Genomic DNA, 17,574 nt, shown 5'->3' with positions numbered 1-17,574 from the left:
CGCCTGCAGACTCTGCCACGTGGTGAACCTCACCAACCCCGAGCGATACCCATGGTCGTCAAAGGCTCTCTTGGCTGAACTCCAGCAATCCTGACTAGCCCGGGACAGCTAACTGGTTGCAGCTTAGCCTGGTGCTATTAAATGCAGGGCGAGCTGAAGACACTGACATATTTGGGTAAGAGAGATGTGGTACCCAAGTGGAGGTTGAAAAAGAATTGAAAAAAGAAGGAATTAAAACCCTGATTTAATTCCAAAGACAGCAAACATGTTTAAGGTCTGAGAAAATCTTTCATTTATGTGATTTCAAGTGTCAGTCAAGGCCATTCCTAACCAACGTGCTTTCATGACCAATCGTGTGGCAAGAACTAATAAGTGAAAAACACCAAACCAACCACAAGACGAGACACAATTTAAGCTCTGCTCCGAATGGCTGCTAAAAGCAACATGAAAATGAAAACTTTTCCTGTTAAACAGTAGAAGTGATTGGGGAGTCTGGGGGAAGGCCAACTACAGAGATAAGACACAAATCCGTACATACATTTCATCCTCCACGTGATGGGCATCGGACATGTGCGCCACTCAGAAGGTCTGACCTAAGCAGCGCATGACCGCACGCACGTACAACACCGCAGATGCTGGATTCTCCAGGGCAGGGTGTATGCTCGGTGAAGGCAGCAGGTGCCGTGAATCCGTTCTGTTCATAGGAGGAAATCAGTCCTCATTAAGTGGCAAACGAGGACAGTATAAACAGCTCACGTGTGACTCACAAATTCAAATAAGTCACCCGTCAGAACCAGGCACCAGGGGAGACTCACTCCCCTTCAGCTTGTCTGGGGCAAGCTTCTGGAGCAGGAAGCCTCCCCCTCCGTGCCGAGTCCTGGCTCCCCCTGTCCTCTTCTTCTGGCTCCCTTGCTCTCACAGGAGAAGCCAGGAGCTGACTGTAAACCTGGGTCTCAGGCTGCATCTTAGCATGTACCCGGGGAGGGGGGGATGTGGGGATGTGATAAATTACATGAGTCAGCCTGCGACAGTATGTTACAAGTAACTGATCGACAACATGTGTGACACACCCAGCTGTGTGGGGGGTACTGTCTGCGTTCTGGCTCTTTGATTACCCCTTACTGTGTTAATGAAGTTCCAGAAAATGTTTGATTTGAAACTTGAATTGAGGAAGAATAAAAAACGTACTCTAGGGAAAGACAAATATCACATGATATCACTCATACTTGGAATCTGAAAAAACGAGACAAATGAACTTACAAAACGGAAAGAGACTCACAGACATAGAAAACAAACTTACGGTTACCAAAGGGGACGGGGGGGGGGCGGGGGGGGGTGGCGATCAACTAGAAGTTTGGGATTAATAGATCCAAACTATTAGATATAAAATAGGTAAACAACAGGGTCCTACTGAATAGCACGGGGAACTATATATATTCAGTATCTTGTAATGGCCTGTAATGGAAAACAATATGAAAAAGAATAATGTATATAATATACATACACACATACATATGTACAACTGAATCCCTGTGCTGTACAGCAGAAACTAACACAACATTGTAAGTCAATTGCACTTCAATTAAAAAAAATGTACTCCAGGAGACAAAGTCAGAAACATTCATCGGAACGTGACTCTTTGGGGCTTCATTATTTAACATGCCTGACAGCTCCCCCTCCAGTTCCCTCGCAGTTGACCTTCTCCCCAAAGGAACCCAGAGCTCCCCAGAGCACGTCAGAAATCAGCACCGAAGTTGTCGCCAGTGACCGCAGGAGCCCAGACCCGTGACCTTTGATCATGGTCTTTGCCTGTTTGACAAAAATATTAAAATGTGCCTCATGTCAAAACTTTACCAGAAACTCAAGAAACAAACGTATCACCAAATGGAAAAGTCATTTAATTCAGAAATCATACTTCCACTCATTTCATCAAGATTGTCACATAAACCAACCGAACGTAAGAAGCCAAGTTTCAGAGGCCACTTGACAGAAACTGTATTTTTTCTTTAGATATGCTTAGTGACGCAAAAGCACAGGTTTTTTTTTTTTTTTTTTCCTTATAAAGCCTGAACATGGCAAAACTGTTTTACGAATCACAGGGAAAAAGCTCTAATCTAGTCACAAATTACTTTTTAATTACGAAAATGGATTCTACACACTAGTCAATATTCAATACCGAATTGAAGTTTAAAACAGTGCATTTATGATTTTTTTAAAAAAAACATTAAAGTGCCATTTTAAGTAGTTTACTGATATTATGTCACACAGCACTTTATAATATACTCAAAAGTAGCCTAAATTAGGAATTAAGCATGCAAATATTGTCTTCTCTGAAATATGGACACAATGCCTTTTAGAGTGCTTGTGAACACTAGCCTAGGAATAGCTACCGGCTGTTTACGAGTGTGATCTTTTTTTCAACATGACTCTTAATAAGTTAATGAGGACTACAGCTGTAGACCGTAACCATTCGATAAATACGGACAAAGTTTTCAAATGGCACTACACTGACGTCTTTGATCATTTTGATAGTCAATCAACAGCCTGTCTTGCTTCTCTAGTTCTCAACCTTCAAATCTTAAAGGCTGTCAAGGCTCAGCGGCTGCCAGCTTGTGTGGGTTTCTAGAAGAGTCTACATCTTTACATATATAACTGTGAGCTGTACACACACACACACAAACACATACTAATATGTAAATACTTAAGAATCATCATAAGATGAACCTCTTAGCACAGGTACAAGGTTGACCCTGGCACCTGAAGACCCAAGGAAGCGGCTTGTAGGTGTCTGTTTGGACAACTTTGTAGAAATGGTCGATGTAGAATGGTGTTGGGTGTCCTGGCCTCTCCAGGACCGCTCCAGGTAATTCTGACATTTTGGTGATCACTACTCTTGGTTCTCAATGACTACACCAAAGAGAGTTTTGACATAATAAGGGTTGCCACCCTTACGTGGGTTTAGGACTGTGCCAAGCCTTTGCTCTCTAAAGCATTCTGTCTTGAAAGATGTTTTCATCTTGTAGTCTCCTGCAAAACTGCTGTAAAAGCATTAGTTGTGAATTTTCTCTGTGACAGATTTTTTCCCCCTATATTTATCCCTCTCATAAAAAATCTGAAGTTCTTCAGTGTGGTTTGCCTTTCTCTTTTTGCTCCTAGCATTACTTTACATCCAACCCTTTTTCTCCTAACAATACATGTGCTTCCATTAGAAGATCACATCTCAGCAAGGGCTGCCTCTGAAAGATGCCTGGATTCTCTGTACGGCCTCTCCTGCTTTGGGGAGCTGTTTAGTGACAGCAGTACTGTAGGCAGTGAAAGGAAAAAAGCTAATGATTACTTGCTGGAGTCTGGTCTCAGGGCATGCAGGAGGTTTGTGCAAGGTCCATTCCTCTGCTGCTGTTGTCATCTGGATGCAACACTGACAGAGAACTGGTTTAGCACTCAGCGCACCAGTGTGGTTGCCAAACACATTTGAGCAGGATGAGATACATTTTTGGAACACCAGCACGGGGTGTGTGAGAAGACACCCAGTTGACTTAAAAGAGGTGTGGGGCAGGGTTGTCTAGGTAACTGAGTACTGTCTGCTGTGCTAGATATGGTAGATAACTCACTAGTAGAACACCCAGGAAGTTCCTTTTAAAGTCAGGTAGCTAAGAGGTTTTTTGGTTTCTTCAAGGCTGGCTACCTACCTACTTGGGTATCATGGTTGCTCCTAAAACATTCAGAATTAAAGTGAACTGTGAGTGCCATGAGACCCACTGTTGTACCTGGGAATCTAGAAAACTGAGCGGTCCTGACTTGCTTTTGGAAACAGAAGCCAGAAGACGAAAGGTGCCAATGGATGGTCATGAATATCTGGTCACGTTATCTTTACTCGATTATTTCGGTCTGCCTCCTCCTCAATCATGGATGTTTTTGGTCAAGACAGAGCTTTCGGTGTGACAGGGATGGCCTATTTTCAAGAGACACAAACTCTGATGGCAGAAAGACTTCCCTTCGAGCTACAGGTGTGGCACACATAAGCACACAGTCCTGGAAGATGCTGAAATGACCCTGTCACCAGCATGGCTGTGTGCTAATGCCAGTTGGCCAATACTTGAATGCTCGCTTTCTCTGTTATCTCCTTGCCTTTCTGTCCAAAAAGCACTACTTCCGCAAGAGGAGAGGAACTGGAATTATGTTAGGAAAAAAAACCGCAACAGTTTAGTCTGTTAGAGGAAAACACATATTGGCTGTAGAATTACGAAGCTAAAAACTGGCCCCAGTCCTAGGATTCCAAGGCAGGCAGTGCAGGGTCCATCCCTCTATATTTAGATTTGAAGGCAGAAGGGAGTATCATCAGCCTTGAGCAAGTCAGGAATTTCCTTGGTGGGGAAAGGGCTTGAAACGATTATCTTCTCAAGGCATTGCATTCTGCAGCCAAGGGATTCTGTGAGTGCCTTGAGGAGGAGTAACCTTGAGACCCCAAAACAATGCAGGCTGTGCGCGCCTACCTGATCCCAGGGCCTTCCGGAAGAAACACGAGGCTCCTGGCAAAGCTCAGGGACTTGGGTCAACTGTCTTCCACTCTGATACCCAGTCCACTCCCCTCACCTGCCCTAAGACCCCCCTATCGCAGCAGACAGAGCTAGAGGTGGGAAGCACAGACGCGGGGGAGGGGAACACCCATTTTCCGTCTTCAAGTTCCTTCTTATTTGTTGGCTCATATTCTGAACAGCGTCTCCAGGTCTGTGGCCATCAGGGAGAAGGGGAGCCTGGCTGGGGAAAGGGAAACGGGGCAGCCATCTGTCACGGGCCTGGCACGGCCCAGAGAAGCCAGGAAGGGGGGTCTACCTAAAAATTCCCATCGGCAGCGGCCCCATCTCTCTCGGCTTCAGATCACGGCCAACCGAGGAGGGAGGGACTTTCCAAGTGGCCGAGCTGGAGCCGAGTGTCAGCAGGTGCGCTTCAGCAAGGAGCTCCCAAAGCCAGGGCCTGGGCCTTCTGGTCCCCCTCCGCGAGCTCTAGTTAAGAGTCCACTGGGGCAGGTGACAATTTAAAATGTCGAATGTGCTAAAAGCATACTCTATTTGGAAAGCACAGTGGTATAGGGGCTGCTTGTCCCTTCTGGCTCCTGTGAACAGGTCCTCAAGCTGTTCCAAGTCCACAAGGAGCAGGTGTAGCCTTTCCTTCTTGGGTTTTCAGTGGTAGCTTTCCTGAGTCCTACCCTGGTCCTGGTCCAGTCTTAATCCTTGTTCCCTGACTCAGCGGTAGCATCTCACTTGCTGCTTGGTGAGCTCCTGGATAATAGTGTAATGCTGAGCTGACGAACTGAATCACAACGCCAAACTCCTATTAACTTTCAAACCATCTATAACAGCACAATCTCCACCCCTCTTTGGAGTTTTTTCCCCTTTTATAATGGGGTTATAGGAAATCTGAGATGAATAGGAGGGGGCAAAAACATGTTTAGGGAAAGGGGAAGCAGCAGCATCTTGAGAACTAAAGATCCTAAGAAACCAGTTGTTCTTAGAACTTAGACACACACAACATTTGCAAACTAGCTTAGCCTCTTTTATAAAGCCTTAGAAGATGTGCAGAAGAGTCAGCCTTAAGGAGCACGCAATTATCCCATCTCCTTCTGTCCTGGTATCCTGGGGTACCAAGAAATACACCTGAGAAGAAAAATGAAAAAAAAAAAATACCAAAACGAAACAAAAAACAAAAAACCCCCACCTTAACCCCTGGCCTCACCTATTTAAATCCTGAGCTTCATCTTACCACCAGGTAGGAGTCCTTTGAAAAGTTCATTGCCGGGAGATGCTTTTTCCATCTCCAAATCCAAAGACCAAGAGATGCTCAGAAACACATCTGGATAAAGAAGACTGAACACCACTGACATGTCATGTCCACCAACGAGACCCAGCGGAGAGTGTGCAAGGACTGTCTCCTCCTTCCTCAAGACCACAGAGGGCGTGACCTTGACTCCCTGCAACCTGGCATCCTCTCTCTCCCTCTTACACACACTTGTTCAGAAATCAGAGCTTAAACGCGTGGAGCGACTAGCTTCAAGAATATCAAATATAAAACTTTGCCATAAAGTATTTCAAATCACTCTATTTACAATTTATCTTTTCAAAAAAAAATGTAAAAGATACAGTAATTCAACACAATTCAAGTTTTTCTTTTCTTCTTTAAAGTTCCCTAAAAAGGAATTCCAGAGGCAGGAAACACTCTGGAGAAAGGCTGCCCTCCCGAGGGGCTCCGAAGGAGCTCGACAGTCCCTTAGTCTAGAGTTGGTCCAGAATCACTCCTGCAAGGACATTCAAATGTGGAAGATACTGGCACTGTCTTCTTTGGAGGCCAAGTGAATTTGAAACTTCCAGGCCAAACTTCCCCACCCAAGGCGGCCTTCCACGAGACCCAGCCCCTCTGGTCCAAGTAGGAAATTCTCTTTCTCAGAAGGTACCTGTCCCACCCTCCATGCCCCGACCTTTTGGTGTCCTCTAAATCACAATGGCTTACGATATTCATCTCATGCCTCAAAAGCCTGAGGAACAATTCCCTTTTTCTGAGTAGCAGTAAACATAGATGCCCTTTTAAACTAGAGGTCAAGGGGCTAGCTCAGGAATCAGGCCTGAAAACCGCCAGGGCACCAGTGCTCAGCAGCCTGGGGCACCGCCTGGGGGGCCGGTCAATGATGGCCTAGAGGTGGACAAGGACCGGGGGAGGGATGGGTGAACCGGAGGCCACAAGGGAATGAATCAGAGGGAGGGGGTCACCCATTGGGAGGCAGCACATTGCCCTCTGGAAAGCAAACAGGAGTTGCACGGAAGAACAGAAATATGAAGCCTGTATGAAATTTAATCTCAAGAGGTTACTAGAGTTTGCTCCAAATATATCCTGGTGCTGCTGAAACTCATCAGAAAGGGAACAGCTCCCAGCTGCTATTCGCTCTGCCCCCAAGGAGACCACTCTCCTGCCTTGATTGTCCTGCTTCAGGTTGTTGGAAAACCATTCAAAAAACGACCGAAAGTGGGGAAGGGAAAAAACACACGTCGCGCAGAAGAGTGTGTGTGATTCTTCGGTTTGGTTTCAGAGTAGGCGGGGTTGCCGTGGTTACGAGGCGATGGCAGCCCTCGGTGGCAGAGAAGTTCCTAGCTTGGGGGAGGGGGGCCGTGGGGTGCGTGTGCTCCCTTGCATGAGAGGACTGGACAGAATTCTGCTGACGCTGGGCCAACGGCTGCTTGAGAGATGGTGAGAGATTGGATCTTATGTAAACAGTGCCGTAACCCCTCTCCATCCTGCCTGCAAACAAACAGGCCCAGCTGCCTGGAGCACTGTGGGTCTCAAGTAATTAGAGGTGGGATAGACAGAGCATCTACTGTAAACAGAGGCCGTGGATCCAGCCTGGATCTCAGGCACTGCCCGGCCCTGCCAGAGCCGGCCACACTGCCTGCTCCTGGGGACTACTTCTGCCTCACTTACTTCCTTGTTCAGAAGGTTGGGGTTTGGATGACTGTCAAAACAACATGGACACCCCCCATTTAGGGTGCTAAACGAGAGCGATGGCTTTGTAAGCCTTTCCCTTGGTGATCAAAGTCAAGTGGCCTCCTCTGCTGATCTACTGTTTTGTGCCGTATCACCGCATGTCAGCTGAGATGATCATGGGGATGGGTGACACCAGAGTTCACAGAAACATTTGTGTCGACAGGCAGCAGCAGAGTCAGTCACCCCGCATTTCTCAGCGGCGAAGAGGAACGGCCCACAACACTGGCATCGGCGGTCGTCACGGACACCATGGAAAGCTCAGCAGTTCTGCTGGGGCCCATGGTTAGAGGAACTCCACGTAGTTCTCAGGGATGAGGCCCGTCTTTCCATTCAGAGTCCCCTCCAACCAGCCAGGCTCCTGAGATGGATGAACTGTACAGGGAGGCGGAGAGGGAACAAGAAGAGAGGGCGTTATAGACGGGACAGAAGGCGGACGTGCGCTGTGTGTGCGTGCAGGAAGTTTAGGGGCTGAGTGCAGCTGCTAGTCACGTTACGTAACGCTAGGACTTGGTTAAACCAGAGGTTCTGAACCTACTGGGGGATCTGATAAAGGTCGTTTTAAACTTTCTCCACAACAAAAAGTGAAAAGACACAGACATTCAAAATTCTGCATACAATTTTAGGGGTTTCATGGACTTTCTGAAGTTTCTGGTTTAAACTATAAAGAAGTCATAGATTTCTGCTTTTTAGGTTCGAGGTCACAGTTATGATTCTCCATCTATATATTTATGTGTGCAAGCACGCATCCATCCATCCATCCATCCATCCATCCATGTTCTCCTCTAGCTACCCAGTGCAGATGATGTACCAACAAAAGTACCCATGGAGGACGCTAAGACCCAGTCCTTAAAGATATCTAGCTCCTAATCATGCATTTTACTTCCCTTTGAATCCGCATCCTCTGCTTCTAATTTCCTTACAGATTCCCTCTGCATTTAAAAAAATTTTATAGTCTTTGAATAGCCCCCTCTTGGTTCCAACCATACGCTTCCTTAGCTTTCTTTCCTGTTCTCTAGAATTTTCCTCCCTCCTGTATACAAGTCTGAAAGCTCTCCTCTCCCTTTCTGAACCACAATTTGCAAAATTTCTACCGCTTTGATTTTTCCATATCCAAAGAAACATACCCAATATGTTGTGACATCACAATCCATCTCCATGGAAACTACTGTGATATTGTAAAAATTGTATACAATCCAGCTAAGTCTGCAAAGCTGTCGACGGCACGAAGGAAGAGGAAGGGAATTGCAGACTCAGAGACGGGGCTGTTCACACGTGTGAACCAGGAATATACACACCCCTCTTGGGCGAGGCAGGACATTTGCTCTGGATGTTTTAGGAAAACTCCAATTTTCCGAGATTGTTTGGAGAGAATGAATTTTCCCCTATTCCCTTCCTAGGCTAATTAAGTGACTTCCTGAGCTTATTTTAGACAAGCATTTCCGCCTCCCAAACTATTATCATACTCAAGCTTCCATTTGCAGGGAAAGAAGAACAGAGGCCAAAGGAAGTAAACGGGGAAGCAGCAGCAGGACGCACACCGGGACTTATAGAAGATCGATATTGACCTTGGCTAGATCGTGGAGGCTTTTTTAGGAAAAGACAAGGTCAGACATCGATGAGCTGGCCTCCAATGTGCTTGCATGATTTCATAGCTCTAGGCTTTAGGAATAAATCCAAATAGTGAGGGTATTTGGGATTCATGACACCATACAAGGAGGAGTCTGGGAAAGGGGCGTCAGGGAAGGAAGAATACAACATGACTTAAAAGCAACCCGGCTTCTCCAGTGCCCAAGCTCTCCCAGCCCACTGCTAAGATACTAGCACCCAAACACCCCTGCTGTCTTGTCTTCTGCCCATCTGTCCAGCTGATGCTGCCAAGATCACCTGATTTTCTGCAACCTATCAGGCAGTCATAATACAACTCTGTCCCCCTCAGTGGGTTCTTGTGAGGGTTCAAGGAGCCAACGCGGAGAAAGCACAGTTAATGTTCATTACGGGCGAGCCAGTAGGGGACCCTGCGTCATTTGTCCAGTCACTTGGACTGGTCTGTAGGACTCTCCTGGTAAAACCTGAGTAAGGGTCTAGTCTCAACACCCACCAAAGCTTGGGGAAATGTCAAATGTTCAGAACCCAAACCAAGCAAATCAAACTCACCCCTAAAACAAAAGACTGAAAAAGAATAAACCAACTAAATAAACAAAATAAAAGAAAAAAAAAGACCCCTCCCACTTTACAGCAGAGCTCTTGGTTGAGCTGTTATTCCCCTGGCTGCATGGAGTCCATCTCTCTCAGTCTCCCTTCCTGGCCAGCTGTTCAAACACAGCTCAGGTGCAGAGGTGGTAACGTCTGCAAACATTAGAGAGGGAATGTGCAGAGTAAGGGATGAATCGGAGGGGACAAAGGAGGCCCTCCAAACTGGAGAACAGGGGACGGCTGGGGACAATGCAGCCTTTGGGTCAGACGGCTGACTCAGGGGAGCCAGCAAGTCAGGCTTCAGACCGTGTGCAACAGAACCACCCGGATGCTTATTAAAACTGCAGATCCCTGGGCCTCCTGGCACAGCAGTGGCAGCAGAATCTCTAGGAGGGGGGCCCAGGGAATGTATTTTGACTCATTCTCGGAAAGCTAAGTTATAACTTTTCAGTGCCAAAATGCCTCTGTAACGAGGGTGATAATAAGAATTAAAATGCAAATTCTCATGAACTGATGGAGGTGGGAGGCAGCCCCAGATGCCTCCCCCCACCCCCGCCTTTCTGTTGCCTTCTCTTTCCTTTCCTCGCACCTCCTGGTTTAGCTGAAGCCCCACCTCCTCCATAAATATCGTCCTGGAATTCCATCTACCTGCTTTCTCCCTTCTCTGGGCTCCTGGAACGCTCACAGTGCGGACTGCATGTTATTCAGGGTTCCACTAAGGCTGTTCAAATGTGTTAGGTTTTGTTTCTCTAACTAGTAGTTAAGTGCATTTTAATTTGTATTCTACCACTCAACATTCTTCAATGACTGCCCTCTGGTGAATTATAATGATAAAAGTGAACACCTAGAAATGTTTACCCGGTGATCAGGAAAGAGCCATGGACTCAGAACTCTGAATATATACTGACTCACTTGATCTAAAGATCCTAGCTTGTACTATTGTGATCCCTACTTCACAGATGAGAAAATTAAGGCTCAGAGAGGTAAATTACTTTGTGCGGGGTCACAAGAGTAGAACCACAGTGTGAACACAGTTTGTTTGACCCCAGAGACCAAGCCCTTTCCCACTACATTGTGTCTCTATGCAGCCGGAGAGCGTGGCCCTTAATGATAAGAACGATGATGCACATGCTGAGTACGTCCCAAGGTGGGGGACCCTGTGCTGAGCGCTTCACCTGCACCGCGCCTCTTTTCACCTGCAGAATGACTGTGGAGTTGCTTCCACCGTTATCCCCATTTTACTGCTGAGAACCTGAGGCTCAGAGAAGTGAAGCAGCTTGCCCCAGATCACACAGCTGGTAGACGACTGGTGGTGGATCGGAACCCAGGACATCTGACGCCAGGGTCTGCGGTCTTAAACGCTACCACTTTGGCCCAGCCCAATGCTCTGGACATCGGAGATGCTCCGAAGTACCTGCTGGGCTGAATCGCGCCAACGTCCAACCTTCTGAATTGCACCAGTGTCCCATGGGCTATGTAAACACACGGGCTGGTGCAGTGAGCTGCCTGGGCGGCTCTCCAGCCCAGCAGGCATACAACAAATGTAAGCTGCTGCCGACCCAGGTGTGCTTCCTGCCAACCACTCTCAGCTCAACGCATACACACACCATACACCCCTGCACATGCAACTCGTGCGCTGCCCGTCTCCTTTGCTCACCGGGACAAGAAGCGCGTGTGTGACTAAGATCTCTGATGGCCGGCTGCCCCGAGGGGAAGCAGCACTGGCTGGAAGAGGCGCGGACCCCTGTGCAGTAGAATGCATTGACTCGCTTCACAAGTGAGTTTACTAAGCACCTACCACGAGCCTGCATTGTGCTAGGTTCCTCCACGTGGTACAGAAGAAGCAGTCAAGATTCTGCCCGCGGGGAGGGACGATCTATAATAAGCCGGCATGTCATTTTGGGTAGTGCTGAGGGGAGAGGAAGAGACTGGCATAGGGATGGGGGTGGGTGGGGAAGAGTTCACAAAGCTAAAACCTAAATCATCCAAAGGAGCCTGCCAGGCAGCGCGTAACGCAAGTGTAAAAGGCCCTAAGATGGGGAAAAGCTTGCTGTGATCTCAAAGCAGCGCTCTGCAAGTTTTTCTTAAAAAGCCAGATCATAAATGTGTAACTGCTCAACCCCGCCATGGTCGTGCGGTAGAAAATATGTAAACAAAAAGGCGGGGGTGGCTGTGTTCCAATGAAGCTTTATTTACAAAAACAGGCAGCAGGCTGGACTTCGCTGGCAGGTCATTGCCAACCCTGTTTGAGAACACAAAGGTGGCCTGGTAGGCTGCTGTGTATCCAGCGTGGGTGAGAGGGGGCCAGAGGGCAGGGGTGGGGCGGGGGATGTCCTCCCCGTCAATAATTCTAAGAGCGACAGGAGGCGGCTGGAGCACAGGAAGCAGGGTGCTCGTAACATGATGGGACTTCCACTTTCCCAAGATGACTCTGGTGGCTGTGCAGGGCACAGGTTATGGGGGCAAGGCTGAGTGCGACAAGACCAGCTGGTGGCTGGTGGCAATGCTCGGGAGAGACGGAGACGGCTGGGGAGGCTGAAAGACTCCACCAGGGAACTCTGTGTAGGCCCACTGCCTGACATGTTCTCGATCAGCAGAGGAAACCTGCGGCCGCCCTGACTTGCACTCAAGCCACACCCTGCGCCCCGGGAATGAAGGATCCCGGCCCGTCTCCAATCTTGATGAAAGTATCCCAAGAACCCAATTTTAGTGAATGCCGTGTGAATTTTCCAGGTATCGCTAATCACACTGCTTCTAGATGACTAATGTTCCTGAGGATACCAGCTATTTCTCTTTCCAGTTACTGTCTGAGGTACTCTTGGTGAAAAGGACAGTTTCCTAGTAGACTGGCAAGGGCTGACACTGGACTTCTTTCCGAGTATTGCACATCCATTGCCCAGTGCACAAAGTCCAAAAGCTGACTGAGCAGCCTCCCCAGATTTGCATTGGGCCCCTGGACTCTGGAGACTTGGAGATTAACCATTATGAACAACAGACTTTCCCCTTGAGGTGCCCCTCCCTCTTCCTCCTCCTGATTTCTTCTTGATCCTGAAAACACACAGACACACACACAGTCATTAGGAAACTTCCGATTAGTCTAATGATTTAATCTGACAGCGACAAAGCATCCAACTGAAATCACCCTTATCTGCTATCTCCAGCAATAAATTACCAAAAGATAAACAAAGAAAGGATCTCCCTCGCACGTGAATAGTTCTTTTCCCGCTAATGCCCGATTTCTCCCATAAGGCTGAAGGGAGGGGGGAAACAGGGTCTCAGGAGCATCCTCTAAAAACCCAACATCATAAAATATTCCCAGCCAAACTAGTCTAAAAACTGGATTGACATTTTGTCACACCCTTCTTCGACTGCAGCCCAGTCAACACTGAGAGGTGTTGTCTTCGGGGCTTAATTTGGCCTTCTGCTCTTCAGGGAATCTGAAAGGTTACTGGCATTGCTGGTTAAAAAGAAACTAGTGTCAACAAACTTTGCCATGATCCCCAGAGACCACAGGAAGGTGGGGTGGGGCCTCTGACTCTCTCCTGCTCTCATTCGTCCTTATAGGATTTATGATGATTACCTAGTTGTGGGACAGAATTAGTCCCAGAACCTGCTGGAAGTCACGGACTTGGCAGTTAAAAATCCCCCAGTATCTTTTTTCTTTTCTTTTTTTGGTTAGCTAGTTAGACTGATTCAAAAAGGAAACTTAAAAAAAAAAAATGGAAGAAGGTGGGAATGTCAAATGTGCAACACCACTTGGAAATCAGTAGGGCAGTTCCTCAGTTAAACACAGACTTATCTATGACCCAGGCATTCCCATGCCTGGGTGGATTACCAAGAGAACGAAAAACATATGTCCTCACAAAAACTTATATGCAAATGTTCATAGGAGCGTTACTCATAACAGCCCAAAAGCGAAAATAATCAAAATGTCCATCAATAGATGAATGGATAAACAAACTGTGGTATGTCCATACAACAGAATATTGCTCGGCAAGAAAAAGGAATGAAGTTCTGTTGCATACTACAACCTGTATGACGTTGAAGATACTATGCAAAGTGAAAGAAGCCAGTTATAAACACCATATACTATATAATTCTATCCACAGAAACATCAGAGCAGGCAAATTTATAGTGACAGTAAGTAGATTCGTGGTTGCCTAGGCTGGATGGAGTAGGGTTGGGGGTAAATGGGGCATGAATGCTAAAGGGAACAGGGTTTCTTTGGAGGTAACGATATTCTAGAGTTAGATGGTGGTGATGGCTGCACAAGTCTAAATATACTAAAACCCACTGCATTATATGTTTTAAACGGGCATATTGTACGGTCAGTGGCTGTCTCAATAAAGCTGCTCGAAAAAAAGTAGAAGTGGGTTGCACTTAGGAAGAGGAGTCCCAAATAGGACAGACACACAGGCACACACAGACCTTTTGAGAACTCAGACCAATTCAGCCCCTGGGACCAGGGGTCCTTCGTGTTGTCAGAGTGAATAGCTGATGGGAACATGGTGGTCCCTGCCAAAGGGAGCAGTGAATTGTGGTTTAGAGGACAGACCTTTAAGCACTGGATTCACCTGCAGATGTAGGGATCTCTCAAATCTTGCTCATCAGTAGGCAGAAGCACCCCAGCCCCACTGGCTCAGAAGGTTGAAGGCTGCTGAGTGTGACCTGGGAGTCCCCCAGAGACTCTGAGCCCTGTTTCACATTCTGTCTACCCACACCTGAATCTGATTTGCACCATGCTGGATGCAGAGGCTGGGCACACAGAGAGGCAGGGCCTCTGCATGCGGATGCATTTAAGGCTGGTCCCCAGGAGCCCACCTCTGCACTGGCTGGGACCCCAAGGCCCTCACCTATTGCCCAGCCGGGAGAGCCAGGTCTGGGTCATATCAGCAAAAAAGAAACTATAAGAGCATCAGGGTCTGTTTCTAAGATGCACATAATCAAGATGATGATCATCATCATAACAATGGACACAGTGAAAGCTTAGTATGTGCTGAGTACTAATTTGAAAATGTGATGTTCACTAGCTTGATTTCCTCTCACAACCATCTGTGATGGTTCTATGACAGAGGGGAGAACTGAGGCACAGAGAGGTTAGGTCACTGCTCGGGGTCACACATAAGCACGTGGTCCAGCCAGGACGTGCGCTTCGGTGGCCAGCATCTAGAGCTCTGGCTCCCCAGGGCTATGTGGGATTCTTGGCTGCCCCGTCCTGCTGGCAGGCAGGAGGAGGTGTGGTCCAGGCCCAGGCAGGGCCGCGCAGCCGCAATGGGAAGGGATGCTGAGGCCCTGTGCATTCAGCCCTGCCAGGGAACGGTGCCTCTGCCCCACCTGAGGTCAGGAAGGGAGGCCCAGAAAATGTCTAGTTCCTGAAACCAGACATCTGGTTTTTGCTTCTTCCTTTGAGCAAAACAAACAGACCTTTTCACCCAAGAATCCAGAAGGATTAACCCCCAAGGAGAACTTCATCTGGGGGAAATCTCAGCTGTAACAGAAACTTGGGCTTTTCCCCAGAATCCTGATTTTGCTCTTAGGCGAATCATAAGTTACAAAAAATTATGACATCAATTCCATCAATTTTCATTTTTTAAAATATTCCTCCCCGCTCCATGCTTTTTTTCAAAGGGAGGAACGCAAACAAATGGAACAAAGACATGGTGCACCAAGCAAGGTGCAGGCCCGCGGGGCAGGTGTCCTGAATCCACTTCCCCACCAGGATGCCTGTGCAGGACAGCTGGTGCTCTGCAGGGGTGGTCTGACTCTGGGGTCACCTAGGCGCTCCCAGCAGCTGCGGGAGGATGAGCAGGGACGCAGTGCAGCTTATCTGCCCCGAGCTCACCCAACGCCCGGCCGTCTCGGGAAACCAGCCTCGCCTGCTGCAGACAGTGAATCCCACCGAAGCCCAGAGGATGGGCGCAGACCCTGTGGCCTCAACATCCCTTGTTCTTCACTCCTTCGTCTCCTCCCTTCATCCAGCTCCAGATGCTCAAAGCCTGTACCAGGTATCATCGCATTTAATGCCCATGACATCTTGATGACAGTCTCTGCTAGAGTGCAGAATTAATGACACCTGTCCCCTCTTGGCAGGGCCTCCTGAGGTCCCGCCACTGCGCCTCTTTGGGAAGAGAAACACACACACACACACACACACACACACACACACACGCCTTTGCGGTCTTACCTGTTCTACTGAGCTGTTCCCCAGGTAGAAAGTAACCGACCGCTCCAGTTACTGCTTTGCGTCCCCCCCCACATCTCTGCGGGGGGAGGAGAGACTCACCATTGTCGAAGACCGTCCCTGCTGTGAACGACAGCTCGGAGTCATGTTCTGCTTTGCAGGCATACAAGGCTTTTGCCTTCCGGAACGGCATGCTGGAGAAAACAGGAGTTTATTTAGCATTTTTTAAAAGCCCTCTGAAAACCCCCGGTATTTCATCTCTCTTCCTCCCCTTCCCCACAAGCCATCTAGCCTTCTCTCATGGGAAGAGCCTGACAAGGCAGCCAGATGGCAAAACACGAGGCAGAAAAGCTGCAAAGGTCACCAGAGTGAGAACGAGAAATATTCAGAGGAAAGCCGCGAGCCGGGGAGAAACCACACTCGTCGTGGGGTGACCTTGTTTCGCGTTAAAACCTCCACTAGGAGTTACAACAGCTGAGCAGCGGGAGGGCAGGCTGCACCCCATTTCTGGAGCAGGACTAGCTGGGCAGGAGGGAGGTGGAGGCAGGAAAGAGCTTCCAAGTGGCTCTGGGGAACACTCCCGGCAGACCCTGTTGAAGGTTGGCCAGGCTCAGTGAGTCAAAAAGGAGAAATTCTAGCAAAGCCAGGTTCCGGCTCCAGGCCCCGGGCGGACATGAGCTCTCCCAGATGTTACTGATTTCCCACTGGGCTGGTGGAGCAGGATTCCAGAGCTGGAACTCCCCGACCCCAGGGTAGGGCAGGGAACAGACAAGGTGTGGGTGTGAGCAGTTACACACGTGTGTGCGTGAGAGCACGCACGTGCGTGTGTGGGGAGGGAGAAGGGATGGGCGACGTGATGCCATTTTTTGTGCCTGTCTCATATCCAAAGCGTGCTGACTACCGCTCTCGCTGTGTATCGGAACCTCCAGGGGAACCTTAACAAATGCAGATGCCCGGGTTCTCCCCTGACTTGCAGACGTAACTACAGCCATCAGTATTTTCATAAAGCTCTCCAAGTGACTCCAGTGTACAACCGGGGCTGAGAACCATCCTTCCAGAGCACGTGTTGGCAAACTTTTTCTGTAACGGGCTGGACAGTAAATATTTTAGGCTTCGTGGGCCATCTGGTCTCCGTTGCAATGACTCAACTCTGCATCGTAGTGCAAAAGCAGCCACAGACAACACGCAAATGAATGTGTGGCTGTGTTCCAGCAAAACTTTCCTTACAAAAACCAGGTGGCAGGCTGGATTTGACCCAACGGCCAGAGACTGCTAACCCTTCTTCTGGAGAGCAAGTTGCAAGTACTGCTGAATTCTATTGCTGTCTATCAATTTTTGCTTTAATATCCAACTAGGTCCAAATGATCTACGGACTTCTTCTCAAGGGTCACAAGAAAAATGACATTCAGCAGTCAAAAGTTGGCTCTGTATTTGCTGAAAGCAATCTCCCTCTCCTTCTAAGCCACCTGAATTCATACTTAGGGGCTCCAGAGCAGACTTACAAAGGAGCAAGGAGGTCCTCTGGGACAGACAATTATTCAAGGGGTATATATGATTTACTTCACATGTATGGTCTTCATCTGGCTAATGCAGAGTCTTAAGGACCCAGTGAGGCTAACCCTCCATGGCACACTGATTTCTCGTGGCTGAAGGAGATTTAGCTGAGGGCT

At 48.2% G+C, this 17,574-nt stretch overlaps 1 protein-coding gene across 6 annotated transcripts in view; it reads right to left on the bottom strand.

Moving 5' to 3' along the window:
* Positions 1–1,877: 1,877 nt before the first annotated feature.
* Positions 1,878–17,574, bottom strand: part of ARHGAP26 (Rho GTPase activating protein 26) — a 414,886-nt gene continuing 399,189 nt past the window's right edge. For 5 of the 6 annotated variants that reach the window (XM_032476994.1, XM_032476996.1, XM_032476995.1 and 2 more), the window contains 2 exons: positions 16,007–16,098; positions 1,878–7,902 (listed from right to left, as the gene is read on the bottom strand). In XM_032476994.1, the coding sequence (XP_032332885.1) occupies positions 7,814–7,902; positions 16,007–16,098 (181 nt within the window). In that variant the 3' untranslated portion in view covers positions 1,878–7,813. Of the gene's footprint in view, positions 7,903–16,006; positions 16,099–17,574 lie in introns of those variants that run through there. The other variant, XM_032476997.1, reaches the window with a different exon arrangement.

The sequence above is a fragment of the Camelus ferus genome, chromosome 3, assembly GCF_009834535.1.
Source record: "Camelus ferus isolate YT-003-E chromosome 3, BCGSAC_Cfer_1.0, whole genome shotgun sequence".
Taxonomy (NCBI): Eukaryota; Metazoa; Chordata; class Mammalia; order Artiodactyla; family Camelidae; genus Camelus; species Camelus ferus.
This window is presented reverse-complemented; position numbering and strand designations above follow the sequence as displayed.